The sequence below is a fragment of the Gobio gobio genome (genome assembly GCF_949357685.1).
Source record: "Gobio gobio genome assembly, chromosome: 10".
Classification (NCBI taxonomy): Eukaryota; Metazoa; Chordata; class Actinopteri; order Cypriniformes; family Gobionidae; genus Gobio; species Gobio gobio.
The window spans coordinates 44,346,987-44,370,275 of NC_137116.1; the positions used below are offsets into that span (position 1 = coordinate 44,346,987).

A 23,289-nucleotide genomic window follows, 5' to 3' on the forward strand; every position below is an offset into this window, starting at 1 on the left:
TATACATAACACATTACAATTCAAGTATACATAACACATTTCTTCAAGTATACAATAACACATTATTGTAGTGATATGGAGAATCCATAGAGCTCTGAACTGTTAGGACTCCATTGCTGCTTCGTCGCATTTTTTTAAGGATCTATTAAAGATGCTTTAACACTAAACATCAGAGTTCATTATCGTTTGGTAGACGTGAAAGTGAATTTACAGTATATAACTCCAGGGTCTACAATAAGCATAGCCTGGCCCTGCTGTCCTGAGAGAATTTTGGCCAGTTAAGCCGGGCTCAGACTACAGGAGTTTTAGGCTGATTTATACCCGATTTACCCCTCCCGACAATCTGAGAAAAAAATCTTGTCCATGATATTGGTCGGTTCCTATGTTCGTTGGAACTTATTGGGTAATGTTAGGCGTTTACAGATAAAAATCAGATCTTTAACCTCTGTATCTGCTCAACATGTTTTGATTATTTAAGATTTTAAATTGGGATGATTACGTCAGTTCTTTCACATTAACCAATGAGAGAAGTGAATAAGAGCACTTTTAAAATTGCGCCTGTGAAACAAGCTGCTGTGCGGGTCCGTTGAACAGCGGAGATGGCGGAACTGCGTGTGGAAGTGTTGCAACAACACGACTGCTTGTATAACGTGTCTTCAAAAACATGACAAAATCGTACGGACAAAGAGAAGAGCTGGGGAGAAATCACGTTGGTTTTGAACATACCGGGTGAGTGTAGAAAGTTGCTAGCAAATGTAAACATTACCTGTTGAGACCATAGGTTGAGACCATAGACCGTAAAAAAATATGGACGACGCGACTTCATTGACTTCCGCTGACCAAAGTTGAAGCTTTCATAGGCCCGCTCACGGCGCTGACATCTTGGGACCGAGTCTGCGCAGTAGCAATCTCGGGACCGGAGTTGCGCAGTAGAGAACAGGAAGTAGAGGCGCGATTATCAAAAGCCCGCCCACACTCTCGCAGATGCAGAACAATTCATTATGTTGGTGTGAAATAAACAGTTATGGAAGTGTAGAAATTAAAGCTAAAGCTCCAATCTCCTCCCAAAAATCCAGAAAAAAGTCCGTTAGTGCCTCAGTGACAACTTCACTCAGAGAAGCCGTCAATCTCAGCTGTCAATCATGACGTCACACCCCTCGTTTTTATAGCATCAAATAACTCACTAAAACTAAACTTATTTAAAAAACGAACTCTTGAAATGAAATTATTGTAATAAAAACTGCCTAAAATGACAGAAACCATCTTTAGGAAACAATTATTTGAAGTGTAATTAAATTGTTTAGTGTGTCTCGCGCCCATTCTAATACATGGAGAGGCGGGGTTTAGGAGCTATACTGGGACCGGCCACCGGGGGGCGATCGAGGCGCGAAAGCTTCAATTTCTGACTGAAGCACTACAGGCTTGGTTGAGACATCAATGATGATCTGCTACATACATGTTTACATCCACTTCCCCACCATGAGATCATGTGAGGTGCTCCTCCTGGCATCTTAATAGTGTGTGATGCACTACAATGTTCAAATCTTGTAGTGTGTGCATGTTTGAGATTTGAGAGAAAAAAACCTGTGAAGATTCTCTTTATGTGTGTGATGCAACCAGATTTCATAATCGGTTAGGATTTAAAAACTCCTGTAGTCTGAGCCTGGCTTTAGCTGACCAACATAGATAAGATTTTGTAAAATTTACAAAAGCAACTTACAAAAATGCATCTGTAAGAATGTGTTGAAAAAACAATTCGTAACCTACTGAAGAGGGAACAAGATGCTGATTCTTGAGCTAATCTGAAGGCCACACAGAGTTTGGAAGTCTATAGCTATTGACCCTGCAGAAAGCTGTGCACCTCAGCATGCGCTGACCCCCCTCTGTGATTTTACATGGCCTACTACTTTGTGGCTGAGTTGCTGTTGTTCCCAATTGCTTCCACTTTGTTATAATACCACTAACAGTTGACTGTGGAATATTTAGTAGTGAGTTTCACAAATTACTTATTGCACAGGTGGCAACCTATCACAGTACCACGCTTGAATTCACTGAGCTCCTGAGAGCGACCCATTCTTTCACAAATGTTTGTAGAAGCGTCTGCATGCCTAGGTGCTTGATTTTATACACCTGTGGCCATGGAAGTGATTGGAACACCTGAATTCAATGATTTGGTGGGGTGTCCCAATACTTTTGGTAATATTTGCTGCGTCCCAATTCGCATACTATCCGTACTAAATAGTATTCGAAAAAATAATTAGTATGTCCCAAATCTTAGTATGTTGAAAAAAGTATTCCAAAGATTCCCGGATGGTTTACTATTTCCGGTCAGAATCCGAAGTGCAGATCGATGCGCACTCTAACGGCTGATATTGCCCACAACCCATTGCGAGATGGACGAGGATTCGATTAGAACTACAAACGCGGATAAAAAGTGTTTAAAAAACTACAAACATGATGGTTACGCGAGTCTGACGGTTAAGTGGAGAGGATTAGATAAAGTGGTTTGAGTGAGCAATTATCAGTATTTAACCTGACGAAAAGATATTTATTCAATATTATCCACATTATATTTCTCCTTCAGCAGCATTGAGAACTTTGCAAACACATGAGAGGAGTCTCTGCATTAAAGACCCACGAAAGGCAGATCAACATGCGACTACATTTCTCTCTGATACGGTAGGAAATTAAATTGAAAGTGGGGGATTTGAACTGTGACGATGATTGACAGGGCAGTTTAAACGGTGACGGGACGCACGTAACAGAGTCCGTTAAAGATGACGAAGTAGTATGTCCCAAAGCTTGCATACTCTTCTGCTGCACACTCAAAAGTATGTACTTTTTCTTCACAAAAAGAGTACATACTTTTAGGACGTAGTATAAGTAGGCGAATTGGGACGCAGCCATAGTGTATGTCACAAAACCTGCTTTCTGGAATACACCCCCCCCCCCCCCCCCAGAGCTTGAAAATGGAAGTAACGTAGGTTGTCAATTGAGGTACAGAAAGCTCTCAGATTTCATTAAAAAGATCTGTGCTCCATCTGTGTAAACATTTGTGTTTCGAAGATGAACGAAAGTCTTACGGATTTGGAATGACACAAGGGTGAGTAATTAATGACAGAATTTTCACTTTTGGGGGAATTTTAAGTTTTCATAAATAAATAAATATATGAATATTTTTGTGCCAGAACCTTTCAAAGTCCCTGGCCCAATTGTCCAGAAAGGAAAAAAAATGCTATTTCTTGTGCCCTGAATTTGCATCTATGACCCCATTTACACTCTTAGTATAGTGCTCACATTGTAGTGTGATGCATTTGTATATCATAGCTTGGCAATACGCCTGTGTCAGCTAAATGCTAGTGTCTTTCCTTGTAATGTTTTTGGTAGAAAATGGAAAGCAACTAAAAACATAAATAAAACAATTGAAGTCGGCATATTCTCTTCCGAGTCATTAACTAGTTTCTGTGGTAAACATCTGCCGCTAGTACTCATGGTGGTACTCACTTTGATGATTAACCTTCGTAATGAAAAGCACAATGGGAAAATAGACCAGCAGGGTGAGAGAGGTGAAATTGAATTCTGGTGTGGACCAAACAATCAAACAAAGTGTGAAACGGCCTAAAATATTTTGTTTATTAGCATGTTTCATAATGTAAACTGTAGTGTATTTTATTTTGCTGTATTGCGCAGGACAGACTGAATGCACTCCTTTGGAGTGAGTTGGGCTGGTTTATCTTTGCGCTGTTGTCCAGACCAATGGTTGTTTTTATCAACAGTTCAGTTCAGTCCAGCCCTGTTCTGCTCTGCTCTGAATGCTGCAAGAACTCAGTGACCCCCCAGATCCATCTGTCCTCAGTGCACGCAGCTGAACATGATCACAGCGACTTCTCCCACCCTCCCAGTCCGTCAACTCTCACCCTTTCTCCATTTCTTTCCTTCCCTCCTTTCTTTCCTCTCTTCCTCCATCTCCTTTCCTCACTCGTTTTCTCTGCTTTCTTATTTATGGTGCATATAAAAACCGGAGAACAGCAGGGGGAGAAATCAAAGTAGTGTTTGCAGCCTCATGGTGGCTTAGCTTCCAAACAATAAGGGTTTGATTATGAAAGCAAGAGCTTTGAAGCACAAAACATTAAAAACAGCCCGTGGAACCACGTGTCCCGAAGCTCGGCTCTGTTCGGTCCAGCACAGGACATGCCCTGCCTTCTCCGAGTGGCCACTGACTTACCATTGTTGTTGTGAGAAAAATAGGTCACACATTTGCAGGTTATGGAATCTAGGCCAGGTCAACAAAAGTCTTTGGAGCTTTAGTGGGATTTTTGTGAAGTTGCACAGGCCTGGATTTGGAAAGTCTCAAGCAGTTTCAGGTCTGCTGGTTACTGAGTTCTTTTTGTGTTACCTTTTAGATCCTGACAGCAGAGACTCTTCAGTTTCTTCATTAATGGCCTGTTTTTGTGCAAATTTTGCCCATCTGGAGAAACCTGCTTTGCTTTGCACAATGTCAATTTAAATGGATTGTGATCTCTCAAGATCTGGGATTGCTCTCAAGATTGTACATTGAACCTTAATGTTTATATTATGGCTGTCAAAAGTAACGTGTTAACACATGCGATTAGTTAAATATGTTAACACCATCTGAGCTCATGACTGACTTTCTTCTGTGCAGTAGAAAAGAAGAAATATTAAAGAATGTACTGGTCTTTGTCTATGCAATTGCAGTGAATGGAAACTGAAGCTTTCAAGCTTCAAAAAGAATGCAAAAAACACAATAAAATCATAGATTTCAGGAAAAGACGAAAACATTTTTTGGTGAAAAGCTGAATATTTGCCCTTGTCCTTGGTGTGTTCATTGGGTCTGGAGTCAGTGCCGAATTGAATACTGTTGACTAAAATATGAGGCAAAACAATACAAAATACTTTTATTTAGAAATTTTAACTCTTGATCAGTTACACAGCTGTCTGGTTGTTCTGCCATTTTCAGTTCGAGCAGGACATATTTTTGCATTGTACATGGCTTCATCTATGCCATCCCTTTATTTTACACTTTTCCTGATACACTGTTTGTCTGTAAGTGATGTAAAGTTGTTCATTATCAAATTAAGCATACTTTATTAAATAGAGCATGGAAATTTGATTTAATTTTATAGAGATATGCCGAATTACTCTAATTACAAAAAATGTTTTATTCTTATTTGAATGTCTGGTAACACTTTAGTTTAGGGTCCAATTCTCACTATTAACTAGTTGCTTATTAGCATGCATGTACTAGGATATTGGCTGTTTATAAGTACTTATAAAGCACGTATAAATGCCTTTTCTGCATGACCATATTCTACATCCCTTAATCCTACTCAATACCTAAATTTAACAAATACCTTAGTAATTATTAATAAACAGTAATAAGGAGTTTATTGTGGCAAAAGTTGTAATTAATAGTCAGTTAATATTGATAATAGGACCCTAATCGTTTTGTTCTGTATTTGCAGTTTTGCAAATTAGATATAACTGAAATTTGACGTTGAGACAGGTTGCTATCAGTGCAAAGCAATGCATTGTGGAGATGGTAAAACCGAAAATATTAATGCACTGCGTTAAAAACAGTGTTTTAGAAGAATAAAAATGTGGAAAGAATCTATTAAATTAGTACAATAGCATATCAGAGTTGAAAATCAGCAAACTGAACTACTTTATATGGAATCAGCTTAATGCACTGCATACATTTTAACATTACTTGATTTAAATTTGCACAGACAATGACGCAAATGCAAAGGTGCATTATGTAGTGTAATATCAGCAAATTTCGCGTAATTTTTTCTTCATTTTTCACTTTTGCCTTGATCTCTAAATATGTGTGTGTATCTGTATGCAGCATGTGGGCTGTGACCGGATTCTGGGCTCGGATGTTCGTGAAGATCGCTGCCGTATTTGTGGAGGAGATGGGAGCAGCTGCCAGGTCATCGAGGGGGTCTTCAATGACTCCTTGTCTGAAGGAGGTACAGTGTGTGCACTTAATTTTGAACTGGAACAATTTGTAACAATATGTGCAAAAGAAGCATTGCTGAAATACCATTTTTCTTGCTGAGGTCCTGGTTGTTGAAAAGTTTCCACAGACAATTTTGTTTCAGACAAACAGTCTTGTGAAATAATGTTCTAGGTGTTAAAATATAAGCCCTTGGCGGGATAGATTCAGTAAAAACAGCTTTTCTATTGACAGAGATAGAGTATCTATTGCTGTGGATTTACAGTTGGTGTTAAAATATGATCATCTAATGTTAAACTAAAGCTAAATTCAGCAGAGTTGGGTGCTAAAATATTGTTTTTATCAATGATAGTTTAACATTAGGGAATCATATTTTAACACCAACTGTAAATCCACAGAAAAAAAACTGGCTTTACTCTGAAAGAACTTTGCTTTTCTGTTGATGTCACTTAAGATTTTATTTTACTTTTTATTAATTATTCTTTTTCAATTAGAAATATGTCACGTCATGGAAGTAAAATGGGTTGTGAACAGTAATTCGTATTGACTTCCAAGTATCACTATTACAGCCTATAGAAAGGGTTCTCTTTCATCATCTCGTGTTCGAGATCCACCTATGGGACGGGCATCCGTACCTGACCTCTGCAGAAGCATCCAATTGCACCAAGTCTGACAAGGCAGGCAGGAGCGCGCAGCCAATGCGTGGTAAGACCCCACCCCTTACCCGCGGGCATATATAGCCTGCATGCGCTACTCTACATCAGTTGACATTCGCTTCTTGCGATCTCTGCACTGACCTGCCTGCTTGGGCCTCAAGCATGCAGAAGAGGCCATAGAGAATCCGGAGAACTGCAGTCACTGCCTGGTGCTGCCTAACAAACTCCTGCGATGCCGCCTTAAAGTTTCTGCCACCCAGTGTGGCAAGCTCGACTTTTCGGACTCGGATGTGGGACACGGTGACGACAGCCCACCACCGGGGACCTCTCGGGGCGTGACTGCTCTTGTCTGGGCTGACCAGCCCAATCCAGAGTTCCATGAAGAGGACATCTTCGCGGGCAACCCCCCACTCGCCGACGATCCGGCTGGGTCCGGTGATGATGACGATGCGCAGGCCTTCTCTGGGTCTCAGAGGACAGGCTAGCGCCCCCCGCGGCTTTGCCTCAATCCATCCTCCTGGATGTATGTAAGCGAGCGGCCGCTCCTCTCAACATTAAGTGGCCGGCTCCACAGAGCGCCACCGACCAGGAGAGGGATATTTATGACGGGAAAGTGCTGGGAGCTCCCCCTGGCCCTAGGAAACAACTCTTCTTCATTCTCCCAGCGTGCGCTAAGCACATGAGGCACTACTGGAGTAGGGATGAAACGGTATGGAAATTTAACATCACGATTATAGTGACCCAACTATCACGGTTATCAATATTATCACGGTTTTGTTCAAACGAAATGAAAGTGTTCAAAAAGAACAGATGCACACACTTAAAACATTTCAACAAGTTTTATATTTGAAATTCAACAAACAACAAATAACTAAAGCAGCTCTAAGCACTTTTTTAAGCTAGATTCTGTGGGATTTCCTTCCTTAATGGCCGTCATCAATAGCAACGCATAACACATAAATAATAATAATTTGTCGTAAATATAATCTCTAATATTATCACTGTAAATATATTCCCAAGCAATATTCTCATCAGTGTTCTATCAGACACATTTAACTCTAGCATATTTTGTGTTAGAGCCCAAACAGTATCCTAGTGAAATAATGCATATCCATATTTCCATATGATTTGACAGTTTATTTTATTAAATATCAAAATGTGTGCATCATACCTGGCACCTAGATGAACACTTTACAGTCTTTTTATGACTGTCATTCTCTTCAAATGCTATTGAAGTTTGAAACGTGTATAACGTTACCAATGTTGTATGTAACTTTACAGACGGTCCCTAAATTCGCCTGCGTTATGCCAGTCAAATCAGATGCGCTGTGGTTCTGCTGTGTTTTTTTTAAACCATTTTCGCTGCTGAAATAGAACAAAAGCAGTCATCCACTGTATGATGAATGAATCTCCTGCGTACAGCACACGTTTATCTCTGCTTTGAGTGCAGATTTCAGCATGTGAGAGCGGCGCGCGCTCTGAACAAAACTCCGCTAATCTGAACGCCTCTGATTATGAGATATTGCATTCATAAACTCAATAGAAGCACGTGTAAGTGCTTATAATGCGCAACGCGATTATAACAGATGGCTTTTGAGAAGACTATTATAAGTTCAACAGCCAGAGTGGCTAGTGTGCAGCCGAAATAACGTTACACTCGCAAATGGCGGTTGTTAATGTCAAACCCTGATTATTATCCCTTAAATGTCACCCTAGTCTTGTCTGAATTTGTTCGTTCGTTTCACGTTATTATTTCCCAGACGTAGGTTTGGTATTGAGGTCAAAGTCCACTTGCCTTGCGTTCGTAGTTTTGAAGTGTTTTCCCTATTACAGCGACTTTCTTCTGGCATGTTTGCAGACAGGGTGACCATCTTAGATTAAGTTTCCCTCAGGACTTTTGTAAAAGCCAAAATATGACCACGCCTCAGATTTGGTCCTTTTAGAAGGCAGAACAATCCCCCGAGTGCTGTCACTGCTTTCTGCCATTTCTCCTCATTCAGAAAACAGCGGTGCGCCAGACTGACGCTGACTGGACAAGATTTACCGCGAGTTTTCACAACCGTGATAATCACACGCGGTTTTAATGATAATAACATTTTATACGATATTACTATCCGTCACTAAATTTTATCGTGGTTTATCGTGAAACCGGTAATCGTTTCATCTCTATACTGGAGTGACCCGCTCGACTTTAAACGCGGTCTCGCAGGTCTGGAGGTTAAGGATATGGCGGCTCATGGCATGGGTGAACTGCCTGCAATTGAGCCCTCGAACGCCAGGCACCTCAACCCAGTCCAGGGAGGGCTGCTCGCGCCCTCTAAGCCAGTCCTTCCTAACAAGATGGACCGTTTTTCTGCCTAGCTGCACAAGGCTGCTTCTAAATCTTCGGCCTTGGCTGTTAGGGCCCTTAATGTCTCCTCCCTCCTCTCCGCTTACCAAGTGGAAATTCTGGACGACCTGGGCCAACAGCTGGACAAGGGATCTCCCTCTCCTGCATTATGGAAGGAGATCATCACGGTTAACGACCTCGTTCTCCGTTACGCTCATAACGTAAGGCCGTCCAAACCTGCGGGCGCTCCATGGTAGGAGAGCGCGTGCTCTGGCTCAATCTGTCTGGCCTCCCGGATAGCGAGAAAAGACGCATCGCAGGCACCTCGGTGGAGGCCGACCGGGCTCTCTTCGGCCCCGCTGTCGCGCTGATGCAACAACGATGCAACGACAAGAAGAAGGAGGACGAGGCCTTCAAGTTGTGTCTTCCTAGGAAGGCGGCCCCACGCCAGGCTACGCGTTTGCCTAACCCCCCGGCCCCGAGACGTAACTTTCATCAAAGCAAGGAAAGCAAGGAAAGGCCCCGCAACAAGCCCCCGCCACGGCAGAGCAACCCACCCTCTGCTAAGCCCTGGGGGAAACCTACTCTTGCCCCTGCGGGAAAACCCCCGTACTCTACCCCCACCGACTCTAAATGCAAGCGGCCTGCCTGATGTTCGACCGATGGGGGCTGCGGGTCCACGTTCTCGAGCGAAAAGCTCTTTGGACTCTCTTACTACCCCAGAGCCCCTGTCCAAAAGGGTCTGGAGGGTCCCTCCCTCCCGTGGCTGCCTAGCCCTTGTGTTTAGTGGACGATGTGTGTTTCCCCCCGTTCAGGGGGACTGTTGTGAGGAAAAGTGCAAAAGCAGTGTAACCACACCGCACATACTGTGTTCCCCTCACTCACAAATAAGCCAGCTGGGCATGCACAAAGGTGCCCAGGGTGCCCTTCTTGGGACGGTTATGTTGCGTAAAGTTGTGATGACGAATGCGTCCTTAACAGGCTGGGGTGCCATCCAAGAGGACAGAACTGTAAACTGCAAACTACGTTCAGAGCACATAAATAATTTAGAGCTTCTGACCATTTGGAAAGCTCTGAATTATTTTCTGCCTCGTCTGAAGGAACATCATGTGTCGTCGAAACTTCATGCTCTAGCTTACAAGGAGGCGATTTTTCCTGTCGTTAGGCGCGACTCATGTTTCCGGGCATTCTGAACAGAGGCGCGGATCTTCTATCGAGGGGGAACTCACTCTTCGGAGATTGGCGCCTTCACCCTCAGATAGTGGGCATGATATGGATGAGATTTGGACAGGCGTCTGTAGATCTATTCGCCTCGTGTGAAAACAGCCATGTTTTGCACCCCTCGGGGCAGATGCACTGGCCCACCCGTGGCCCAGAGTGCTGCTCTATGCCTTTCCTCCCCTGTGCCTGATAATTCCCACTCTGGCCAGGGTGAGAGAGGGGAGCCTGTCTCTCATTCTTATAGCGCCCAGGTGGTCCAAAGCACCATGGCTGGCGGAGACTATGCCTCTGTTACATGCCCAGCCATGGCGCCTCCCCCTCCGCACAGACCTATTGTCTCAAGCGAACAGTGAGATTTATCACCCACACCCGAACAGGGTAGCTCACTGGGCTTGGCCCGTGAGAGGACAAACTTAGCGCATTAGGGCTTCCCCCGCGCATGGTGGCTACTATACAGATTGCCAGGGCCGTTTCTACACGGCCCTTATATGGCTGTAAGTGGCAAGTGTTTGATGAGTGGTGTGATGGGCGGGGTCTCACTTCAAATCAGTGCTCAGTTTCTGATATTTGGTTTCCTCCAATACCTTATGGATAAGGGCAGGTCCTTTTCAATTATTAAGGTCTATCTGGCAGCTATTTCTGCTTGTCATGTCGATTTATGAAGGATGCTCATCGCTCGTTGCCAGTCATTAGGAGAACGATCCCTGAATGGGACCTCTCCATGGTGCTGGAAGCTTGTCTCAATTCCCTTTTGAGCCTCTGGGGAATATTTCCCTTAAGTTGCTGTCCTTCAAGACAGCCTTGCACTTGGCCTTGGCGTCAACCAAACATGTCAGTGAGTTACATGCACTCTTGGTTCACCCCTCGTGCATTCAATTCTCTCTGGGTGGAGATGAGGTTTTCCTTAAGCCTAATCCAGCCTTCATGCCGAAATATTTCCCTGTATTCACATCGGAGGTGTTGAGGCTGTCCGCTTTTCACCCTCCACCCTTTTCCTCCGCGGCGGATCAAAGGTTAAATGTCATGTGTCCGGTCTGTGCTTTGCAGACGTATTTGGCTAGGACCAGTGCGTTCCGGAAGAGTGACCAATTCTTTGTTTCATGGGCTCCTCCCCACAAAGGGGATCCCCTGTCTAAGCAATTTAGCAACCTTTCACATTGGCTTGTGGACACTATAATTTTTGGCTTACGAACCAAAGGGAGTGCAACCCCCAGGGGACATCAGAGCTCATTCCACGAGGGGCTTAGCCACCTCTAGGGATCTGTTCAGGGGAGTATCGCTGCAGGCTATCTGCTCTGCTGCCAGTTGGGCTTCTCCCCATACATTTGTGCGTTACTACAGGTTGGATGTCACCAGAACCTCGGTAGCACATTCGGTTTTAGGGGTGGGGTCTTCCCCAACCCTGCCTTCTTTTGTGTGTGCCACACACGTTGTACTGCTTTCACACCACAGTTACGTGTGTGCGTCCGTGTGGCGGGTTCATGATTATGAGACCTGTCAAGCACCGCCCCTCGGGGTGACCATCTCACTGTGAGTGTATTGGGCAATCGGGGAGCTGTCCATGTCTCTCCCATTGGTGGATCTCGAACACGAGATGATGAAAGAGAAAAATAGGTTACTGTCGTAACCCCGGTTTTCTGAAACATAGAGTGGAGAGATCCACCAGCTTTGCCCCACTTGCCGCAATTATAGCGATTATACTTACTGATCTACATGTACAGTAGCGCATGCAGGTTATATATGCCCACGGGTAAGGGATGGGGCCTTACCAGGCATTGGCTGCGCACTCCTGCCTGTCTTGTCAGACTTGGTGCAATTGGATGCTTCTGCAGAGGTCAGGTACGGATGCCCTTCCCATAGGAGGATCTCTCCACTCGATGTTTCAGAGAACCAGGGTTACGACAGTAACCTATTGTTATTTATACATGATGGTAGTCACTTTGTATAGAAACACTACGAGCCAAAAATCCTAATTTTTGTAGTTTACACTGAAACAATAATGGTATAGTTTTCAAAAACGTTCACTTTGAAACGTGTTTTTTTAAAAGTTTGTGTTTTCAGGCCATTTCCATGTAAATAAACGTCCAAAACGCATAAAATTGTTCCGTTTTTAGTTGAAAATTGTGTCTTGTAAACGCCCCCTAAAAGAGATGTTTGTCTACATTTTCTAGTGATCATGGCAGCAGAAATGGTTTGAACTTATTGAATAGGAACATTTTATTGCCTGTAGTCTGGGTGTGTTTCCATGCATGAGGCCAATGCAAATTGTCATTAGCACTCGTTTTTGTAGTTGTGTTCGTGCCATTACTTGATTTTCAGGAGCTAAAAAAATTCAAACATCATGTGCAAATAAACAATGCGATAAAGAGGCACCAATTTATTCTCAGTTAATTTCCCCTTTAGTATCCTTCAGAAGATGGATAATATATATTTTTCTGTTAATGGATATGTGAAGCCTGCAAATCACATGTGACTGCTATTTCTCTTGTTAACTGAAGTAACACAAGCCTGGTGCCTGAACTGAGTAGCTCCCCCCCAAACCTCAGAAGTGTAAGTGTGTGTGTGTGTGTGTGTGTGTGTGTGTGTGTGTGTGTGTGTGTGTGTGTGTGTGTGTGTGTGTGTGTGTGTGTGTGTGTGTGTGTGTGTGTGTGTGTGTGTGTGTGGCTGTGTGGCTGTGTGGCTGTGTGTGACATGCTTGGAGGTACTGGGAGCAGCCTTGGCAAGTTCCTCTGGTGTCTGGGGGAATATTTTGAGGCCTGGATATAACTCAGAAGTCCAAGTGAACTGGATTGTCCAGGACATAAGGGAGACTGTTTCTCCTTCCTTCAGTGGCGCACACCAACCTCTTTAAAGCCCCTGATAATTCTTCTTTCCTGTTCTCCAGTTAGCACTTTCTTAGCCTGCGTCCAGAGAGATGTCAGTAAACGCGCTTCTCAATTAGCTATTGAAGTCATGAGCTGGAAAATGTTAAAATGAACTTGCGCTTTGAGATGGGATCATAGTAAATTGTGTGAGAAAGTGGTAACATTCTTCTAGTATAATTAATTCAATGTATTTCACGTATTGCAAGTTATTTTAATGTTTCAAACCCTCCACCCTCTCTATAAAAATAATCTGATCGCTTTGCGGTATGTTCTGACACTGAACAGACGCGAGAAGCTATTGAGCATGTTGTTAAGAATGAAATAAAAATCAGCTCACTATAAAAGAAAAGAAAGGATGGAGATGGAGGCCAAAAGCAGTTTAATGGTAGAGTGCAAATCCGAATGAGTTTACAGTAACACACAAGTAAAACTTTTTTTTTTATAGCACCTTTTAAAACAGTGTTTACAAAGTACAGTAGGCATAAGAGAAAATTCAATCTACAGACTAAGGATAAAATACTTAGAAACATTGAAGATAAGAGAATAGAAAAACAAAATGCAAGAATTAAGAGAATAGGAAAACAAAATGCAAGAAATAAGATAACTACTGTTAAAAACTGTTTTCTATTATAATATATTTTAAAATGTAATTTATTCCTGTGATGGCTATGCTGAATTTTCAGCATCATTTCTCCAGTCTTCAGTGTCACATGATCCTTCAGAAATTATTATTTCTTATTATTATCAATGTTGAAACACTCGTGCTGCTTAATATTTTTGTGGAAACTGTGATATATTTTATTCAGGATTCTTTGATGAGTATAAAGTTATAATATTTTTTTTTTGGTAACAATGTAAGTCTTTACTGGCACTTTACACATATCAACATAACACAAAACAACAGTGTACATTCTTTAACAGGCCATATTAATGTTTACATTTTATTATTAAAAAGGTAAGGAACACAGAGTTATATACAGTTAAGGGGCCCATTGATGGCCCTCTTCAGACTTTAGATGTGTTCAGAGAAGCTATATAATCATTTTATGGAAACTCAAACAATGTGTGTAAGTGTTTGTGCGGTGAACATCGTGCTTCAGGTCAGATATGTGTTGGACAGCTGCCTTACTGTTGAGGGGTGCACAGGGACTCCAGCCGTTGTGAAAAGGTGTTTCATAATTACCTGCTCACATGCAAGGCCCAAGTCATAAACGCTGGGATACAGGATCTGAGCCATGCAAAATTCCTTCCTATAGTTTGTTCTGAATAGGAATTTGGAGTGATCTGAAAAAACTGTATCTTGGTTAATCAGCATGTTAAAATTATTTCTGAAGACTGGAGTAAAAATTCAGCTTTGCCATCACAGGACTACATTTTAAAATATAATTGCAATAATATTTGACAATATTTCTGTTTCTGTATTTTTGGTCAATTAACTGCGGCCTTGGTGAGCATAAGAGACTTTTCAAAAACATAACATTTTCAAAAACATTAAAAAATCGTAACAAACCTTAGACTTTTGAACAGTAGTGTGTTAATTGCTTAAATAAAACCTTATTGTAGTTTGACCAATCTTTTTCCTAGCATGCTTACTAAAGAAGAGTAGCGGAGTTGATCTACTTCCTGTTTGAAATAATGTTGCATGTAAATATCTGCCGTTTGGTGCTAATGAGAGTCTAGTGTGTACTGTGGTAGAGACCTACTCTGCTGGTCTTGGCTCATGAATATTAATAGATGGTACAGTAGGTTATCTAGCCACATCAGCACAACCTAATTAATATTCATTACCAAAGCCTTTACCATATCATGATGTCACAACCAGCCATCAAAACGGATCTAATGAACAGGTAAATGACACTGAAGTATAGATTCTGTGGAAGGGTTGTGATGCTGCAGAGGTTTGAATGTGAGCCGGTTCGGTGTGGGTGGTGTTGTTGAATGGCAGGCTGCTGGCTCTGTGCTGGACTTAAGGTTATTTTCAGCTGCAGGAAGCTGTAGTGGGCCCCTCCCTGGGCGGGCAGCGGGAGAACATTGACCGCAGTGGCTAGCCGAGGCTGGGATGATGGGCTATTCTTGGCTCTGGCTGTATTTGTGAGTTCAGGGTTCTTGAGGGTACAATCACAATTTAAACACAAATAAACAGTTTATTTAAAATGTGGTCAATAAAAGAGAAGCTTCCAGTCATTGTGCTTCACAAAATGCCAACTGAGTGACCAAACCACTCATATGACCACTAATGGTTCATGTGTGCCTGCTTCTCTCTCTCTATCTCTCTCTCTCTCTCTCTCTCTCTCTCTCTCTCTCTCTCTCTCTCTATGTATGTGTGTGTATGTTGAGTACTCTAGTATATTTTTATTCACAACCGGTTCCATTTATTTAAAAATACTTCAACTAAATGGTTTTCATGACTTTCGATTCTGTAAAGCAGTTCTACCCGAAAGAATGAGGAGGCAAGAAAACATTTGAATAGATGAAATGATAAAGTTCTTTAGCCTCGTCCATAGTCCGAATCCGGACGGTAGCGGATGCTTGCAGTTCCTTCCTGAAGATGAAGGCAAGGGGGCAGCCTACCCCCTGATGTATGGACAGGGACTGACCTGGTGGTGGTGGGGAGGATGGGGGTGAATGCCGGCATCAGAATCTGCGAACATAGTAATGGGTGGGAACAGAACTTATATACTACAGATGACGTGATGATAATTGATGAATGACGTGACATTTGAGTCTTCCAGGTAGAACAAATTTCTTGAATATGCATACATACATATAAATGGTGTCCTGCACGACTAGTTCAATTCCCGAACAATTGATTATTGAACTGGTTGTATTTAATTAATCAAAAACACTTATGAGTCATTTGGAAAAGTAACAGAATGAATCTGAATTTCATCATGTCTGACGCAAAAGAGCATGATTAATGTGTTGTATTATAAACAGGAATGAACAAATAAATTTGCTTTTACTTTATTAGTATTTATAATGTACTTTTTATTTAATTTAGTTGAGACCAATTATTGGGACTCATTTATTTTAGCCGCCTCATTAATATAATAAAAATATACATTTTATATATTAATTAAAAAAATTATATACAGTATATGCGTCAGGAATCAATAGGGGAAAAAAAGAGAGCAAGGACTCAAATGCAAATTAAGATGGGATTTATAAGGTACAAAATAAAAATAATACAAAAAAAAAACACCCGCGAGGGGGAAAACCAAACTGAAATAAACTTGAATACCAGGGGATGAAAACAGGAAACACAACAGGGAGCAGACGACATCCAACATAAGACAACGATCAAGCACAGTACTGCAGACACGCGTTGATTATAAAGGGTGACAAATCAGCCAGGTAACGGGGAAGAACAGGTGGGGCAAATTAACCAATAATCAGATAACAAGATGGGTGGGGTCAAGACAGAAGACAGGAGCAGAGCCATAGAAAAAGAGAGTTGCGACACGCTTTATAGACGTGTGACAATATGAAACAATTCCACCTTTGTGCTGCATTTAAAACACCTTTTGCAGGAATGTGTTATATCTGGCATTTGGCAACTGAATATTGATAACAATAAATGCTATAAGAATTGATTTTCCTATTTATATATGCTCCTCAAAAGTAGTGTAAGTATCGCTAATTGATTTTTTTTAGGGAAACAAAATCATCAGAACCAGAATCAATACATTTATGATTCCCATCCTTAGTTGAGGGTTTATTGCTTTATGGCACAGTCTTCACCACATTGCCTCTTGACTGTTCACAGCAAAATCTCAGTCGGTGGCAGGACTGGATTGAAAAATTAGTTTAGCTCTTTTCTTTTTTTACTCCTTGGTCAGAGGCTGGAGTTGTTTGCAGGCCTGTGGTGGAATCTGGCCTTAAACACGTTGTGTGTTGGACAGCAGAACTGAGAGACGTTGCCCAGGAATTCATTCGGAATCTCAAACCTCTGCATATCCCATCACAGTCACTCTCAGTGAAGCACCACTAACTGCATTGTTCTCTTGCTATGAATAAATATGTGTGTGTGTGTGTGTGTGTGTGTGTGTGTGTGTGTTCACTCTTTCTTAGGTTATGAGGAGGTGGTCAGAATCCCCAAAGGATCTGTATTCATACACATCCAAGAGCTCAACGTCTCTCACAATTACTTGGGTGAGACAACATTTTTCATGGTTTTTCTCAAATATGAGCCTCTCAGAGGAACCAGAACTAATACACTGTTGGAGTAGATTCTGTAAAGAGCTTCCCTGTTGGATTTCAGGCTTAGATCTGAGAGGGCTTTATTATGCCTCAAGGCTCAGCTAAGGTGACTTGCGGCTTTTTTTACATTTTTAAATTAACCCATGGTAATTTAACCTGAGTTATCTTGTTCAATGATTTACACTGGTAAAACATTGATTAATGTTAAAACATTGATTAATGTAATAATTATACTTAAGTATACACCCTGGGCTATTAGACTTGAGTAGTCAGGTTTCAAGATTTTATAAATGTGTGTTTGTGAACCTTTTGTGTATTTTGTCTATTTATGAGATTATTCACTTAAGGCCTGTTCACACCAACAACGATAAATATAAAGATAACGATAACTATATTAGTGTCCACACCAGCGGACGATTCTGATTGGCTGTCAATGTTTGTATCATTCATCAGCAGTATAAAATCGATCTGAAAGTGATTCCAATGATATCGTTTCTCTGTGTCGCTATACCGATAGCTGTGTTGTGAACTCTGCTATTCTTTAATATTGTTATCTTTATAGTTATCGTCCTTGGTGTGAATGGGCCTTTATTCACAAGGAATACATACCTGTTTTAATAACTGCTCATCCACCTGTGGAAATATTTGCAGTTAATGTTTACAATCACTGTTCAGTGGTTTAACTCAAACTAAATGGTTTTGTGACTGTACGAAGTGCATATGATGATGGATAAAACGAGATGGGAGGGAAAAATATATTTTAATGTTTTTGCATTTGCTCACAAAGCATTTGTTTCCCCAAGAAACGTTTTGTTTGCATTCTCTATCAAAATGTTTGCGTTTCCCAAGACGCTTTGCATTTGCTTGCAGAAGCATAGAAATATAGTTTTTCCTGCCATCTCTTATTATTTCAATCACCAGTTAAATGGAAGGAAAAGCTATATTTCAATGCTGTTGTGAGCGAATGCAAAGTTTCTTGGGGGAAACGCAAAACTTTCCCTTCCATTTCATGTTTTTCCCATAGCCATAGCCCTTAGGGGCTCCATGAGTTTATGATTGGTTGCCTGTTGCTAAAACAACTCTGTATAGTATTTTACACTTTGGCACCACAATTCGGGGATTGCCACAAAGCTTCAATAACCTAAAAAGTTAAAAGTTTCAACTTCCTTCTAAGCGTAAAACCTTATTTAACCCATGTTTCAAAGTGTATCCACACCCTGGGGTTAGTCAGAGCATGAAAAAAGTCTGTAAATTAAGAAATGATGTGTCTTTGTTTTTTTTTTTTGTACTGTGTATTGAGGCCTGTTAATTATTAACTATTTCCATGATTACCGCAGTGTTGAAGAGCAAGGGGGATCAGTATTTCATCAACGGCAAGCTGACCATCGACACGCCACGACGCTTTGACATCGCAGGAACCACCTTCCACTATCGCCGACCTACCAATGAACCGGAGACCCTGGAAGCACTTGGACCCACCAACATGACCCTGATCGTCATGGTAATGCAGAGATGCTGGGTGGTCTGTTCAAGCAGGATATTTGTGCACTGCTTGTGTTGGTACAGATGCCTCAGAATTTAGACAGCTGCAATGTATTTGCTAAGTGTAATTTTCGCTATAAATGTTATTTCAAGCTGAAATGTGTAATTTTTTTCATAAATACTTACTCCTGTCCCGGTTTAACATGTTGAGAGAACAATGGGTAAGCAATTTGTAGATTTATTGCACTGAAAAGTGTAAATAATGTGTCTTCGCGCTATCAAAACATTCCTTGGCTTTTTTGAGAATTCAGATCAGCCTAGCACAGAAACCATAACGTGGGTTTGCGTCAGGAATATCTGTTTGTTCTAGAAATGGAAGATGGGGAGGGGTTTTTCGAAAACCTGTTCTAAAACAATTATTATTTATTTAATTTCATTACAAACTACCCAGCTTCATGAAAATGCTAAAAAGTTTGCAAAGCGTTTGATGGCCAGATCAAGCAGTTCACCACTGTTGTGTGGTGTGTTGCAGGTTTTGGTCCGTGAGGAAAATCCTGGGATCCATTACCGTTTTAACCCACCTGTCAACAGAGATCCACTGAGCGTTTATGCCTGGCATTATACATCCTGGTCCCGCTGCTCTGCATTGTGTGCAGGAGGTAAGAGTTTTCTGTCTGTTATGGTTTCACTGTCTCCTCACTGACACGCATAAGAAAAGTATTCACACGTGAAAGTGGCATTCCTCAAAGAAACTGAATTTAAATGGTGTACGCATTCAAGACAGTTCACATAAACAATGCAAATTTCCCATGTCAGCCTTTTAGGATGTGTGTGACCCTTTTGAAAGCCTGGGAAAAACACTTACATGGACTGTAAATAACCCCAGCTTTGATGTCACTTCCTATCCTCCCCTTTATTCTTGCATTCATGCTTTGTGAGTTAATGACCCGTATTTATCTTGCTGATAAGTAACTGTTAGCTGTGACTCAGAACTAATTTGCTGTCGAAAACATGGAATCTGTTCCAGAATCATTTAAAGGTTGTTAAAATGGAAAAGGCAATCCCAAAATGCATTAAAATCAATACAAAAATGGCGGGCAAAACAAAATAAATGTATATTATAAACTTGAGAAGTGTTGATTAAAAATAAGAATGCACAATATATTGTTACCATATCAGTTATCAGCCGATTAGAGATTGATTTGATATAATTAAAAAATATATCGATATTGCTCCATATAGAATATATATCTGCCAATATTGGATATTATGCATGCTCATTTCTCCTATTTTTACATTTATATTACCTTTGCCATCGAGTAACACTCAAAATTCATCTTTAACACTGTTAGTACTCTTTAGCATATTTCAAAATAAATATCTATTTTCCATACTGTTCATTATATTGTTGTGATATCTAAATTAACTTGTAAAATTAAAATGATTGATTTTATTTTTGTCAGGTTATATACACTATCATTCAAAAGTTTGGGGAGATTCTTTTCTTATGCTCAACTAAGACTGCATTTATTTGATCAAAATGCAGTAAAACAGTAATATTGTGAAATATTATTACAATAAAATAACTGTTTTCTATTTTAATATAGTTTGAAATGTAATTTATCCCTGTTATGGTAAAGCTGAATTTTACTTCAGTCTTAAAGGTATTAATAAAAGATTGACCCCAAACTTCTGAACGGTATATATTAAAAATAAAAATGAGCTTTTTGGTATCAGGCCAGATTTGTAATGTTTGTAACCAATTTAGACAGTAAGCAGCAAGGCAGCTCGCTAGGTTTTGGAACAGAGCCATAACCACAACGGATCACAACTGTAAGAACTTCACAGGGACTGTGTGTTTACACAAAGACAAGAATGAAACAGCACTGACATCAAAGCTTCATGTTTGTATGATTAGGGATTGTGATAATCTAGCATGATTTATATAGCAAAGACTGTTCTCTGTGTCACAGGGGTTCAAGTTCAGCAGGTAGTGTGCAAGAAACAAGCTGACCTCTCTGTGGTGTACAACCATTTCTGCGACAAGAAGAACAAGCCCAAAGACAAGAAAAGACCGTGCAACTCGGAGCCCTGCCCTCCAACGTGGGTGTTCTGTATGTGTTTGTGTGTGTGGCATTAACATCCATCCTGAGTGATCCAAACACATATGCACTGTGCTAAATACAGGTGTAAATGGCATGCATAAGGGAACACATGGTGATTTGATCACGCAAACCACATTCACACATGGTCAGGGATGCATATGGCCTCATCATATTTGTAGTAAATGCTAATGTGTCCTTATGCTTTCCAGATATTACCAAAAGACCACCAGTACCCAATTAGTGTACCACCCATTTGCTAATTAGTATAATTTTTTTTTAATAATTCATTTTACATGACATAATTATACATGACATAATTATACATGACAAATTACAACTTTATGATATATAAATATAAACACACACACACACACACACTATATAAAAAATTCTAAAGCCCACTGTACATGTACAAGACTTCACATAACATCTTCGGTATACCTGATCAGTGTGGTGCCATCAGTCCCTTATATTTGCTGGTATATGTGTTTCTGTCAGGTGGTGGACAGGAGACTGGTCAGATTGCAGTCGGAGCTGTAACAGAGGTGTGCGCACACGGGAAGTACTGTGTAAGAGGAAGATCTCGGTTACAGAGGAGAAAGTCCTGGATGACGTTGCGTGCACCACACCGCGTCCGTCCATCACAGAGCCCTGCAACAACCAAACCTGCCCACCAGAATGGCATGCCCTGGACTGGTCTGAGGTAGAAGAACATCTTTTTTTCAAAAGTGAAAGCCTACTTCTATAGTTTTTAGTGTTATTTAGTAAGGTCTCTCTTAATCTGTTGTGATTTTTATTTTGCAGTGTACTCCTAGCTGTGGTCCTGGTTATAGGTACAGGGTGATTTTATGTAGAAGTGGAGAGAATGGTGAAACTTTGCCAGAGTCAGAGTGCCCGAAACAAAACCGTCCGACCACCAGGGTGCGCTGCAACATACAACGTTGCCCACCACCGCAGTGGGTTACAGGACCCTGGGCAGAGGTGAGATCTAATTCAAAACAGTGAAATCATCACTTTGTGAATTTATCACAAACACTTAAAACATCTGACATAAGTGTTGCTTAAGCCACATTAGATAATGACTTGAATAGATGTGAATGGCAAAACTATTCTTGTGAGAAAAGAAAAAAAGCTCAATAAAATGTTTAGTGAACAAGGGAAAAAAATATATGTATATTATTCATTCATTCATTCATTCAAATAAAATGTTACAAAAAGAAAGCAAAGTCTTCCAACCTTAAGCATTATTCTTAATTGTGTTATATTAATGTGTGTTTTCAGGGCAACTTTTATTATGCACAAAATATTGACAAATATTTGTTGTGTCTGACCACCCGGTGAAAACCCGACCCTGCTTTGAAAAGTATTTATTCTCATGAGATGTTTATTTACATGACAAAAATAAAAATGAATATCAAATTAATACACCTAATGCTCTCACTCTTTTCATAACATAAAGTGTACTGAATCATGATGATGTCATACATTAAAAAAGGTTTAAAAAAAATGGAAACAAAATGTTGTCTATCTATCTACTGAAGACAAAACTAATTTGCTGGGTCCACATACGTGAAAACTTTCCAAGGTACTTTTCTTATTCATGTTCCCTGTCCTTTTTGACATGTGTGTCTAGTGCTCGGCTAGATGCGGTATGGGTCAGGAGATTCGTTTAGTGCAGTGTCTGACACACACTGGCCAGCCATCCAATGACTGCCCTGAGTCACATCGTCCCGCCGTCATGCAGCAGTGCAAGAGCAAGTGTGACCACAGTGGGCCTACAGATAACCCTGAAGGTTAGAGGTCTCTATTTTGCATACTATCTGGCCTATATGTAATGATAGCATGTTGCAAATCATAGTATGTTGAAATAGTATACACAATCCATTGCTCTTTCAGCTTTAACGTCTATACTGACGCAATTTTACGCCAGTAGTATGTCCCAATACTTACTGCATACAAAGTATAGAGTGCTGCAGTGATGACTTTTTTGTAGGCCAACCCAGAAGTTAGCATCACCCTGGTTCCCTTTATGGTGATTCTTACATGTTTTGTTCATCATGATAATCTTCACAAATTAACACAATGTGTATGGTTTTTGATGCCCAAATACAATTGCCAAAAGTAAAAAGCTAGACGTTGGCTATAAACGAATTACACCACGGTCCCATGACTTCAATGTCACTACCATTAACCATCAGGAGAGTCACTAGGTTGCCAACACTGGTATTACTGATGTATTTAATGTCAAAGACAAATGTGAAAATATCTTGAGCTTGTGTTAACCTCAAACCTCATTTGGAAATGGAAGTGATTAAATGCTAACTCAAGGTTTCCTGGTTTTGGTCTACAAAAATACATCATCCCTGCAGAACTCTACATACTTTTCCAGAGTCAAATGACATAAAACTGTACACCACAAAGTACTTGTTGTGGAAATGTGTTACATGCTTGAAGA

The 23,289-nt window shown here is 40.8% G+C and overlaps 1 protein-coding gene across 1 annotated transcript in view; it reads left to right on the forward strand.

Moving 5' to 3' along the window:
* adamts10 (ADAM metallopeptidase with thrombospondin type 1 motif, 10) overlaps nucleotides 1-23,289 on the forward strand; it is an 84,323-nt gene that overhangs the window by 57,452 nt on the left and 3,582 nt on the right. Inside the window, exons 17-24 of the mRNA XM_079827434.1 lie at nucleotides 5,867-5,990; nucleotides 17,119-17,199; nucleotides 18,585-18,748; nucleotides 19,262-19,388; nucleotides 20,703-20,832; nucleotides 21,333-21,537; nucleotides 21,639-21,815; nucleotides 22,468-22,627. Of these exons, the coding sequence (XP_079683560.1) occupies nucleotides 5,867-5,990; nucleotides 17,119-17,199; nucleotides 18,585-18,748; nucleotides 19,262-19,388; nucleotides 20,703-20,832; nucleotides 21,333-21,537; nucleotides 21,639-21,815; nucleotides 22,468-22,627 (1,168 nt within the window). The remainder of the gene's footprint in view (nucleotides 1-5,866; nucleotides 5,991-17,118; nucleotides 17,200-18,584; nucleotides 18,749-19,261; nucleotides 19,389-20,702; nucleotides 20,833-21,332; nucleotides 21,538-21,638; nucleotides 21,816-22,467; nucleotides 22,628-23,289) is intronic.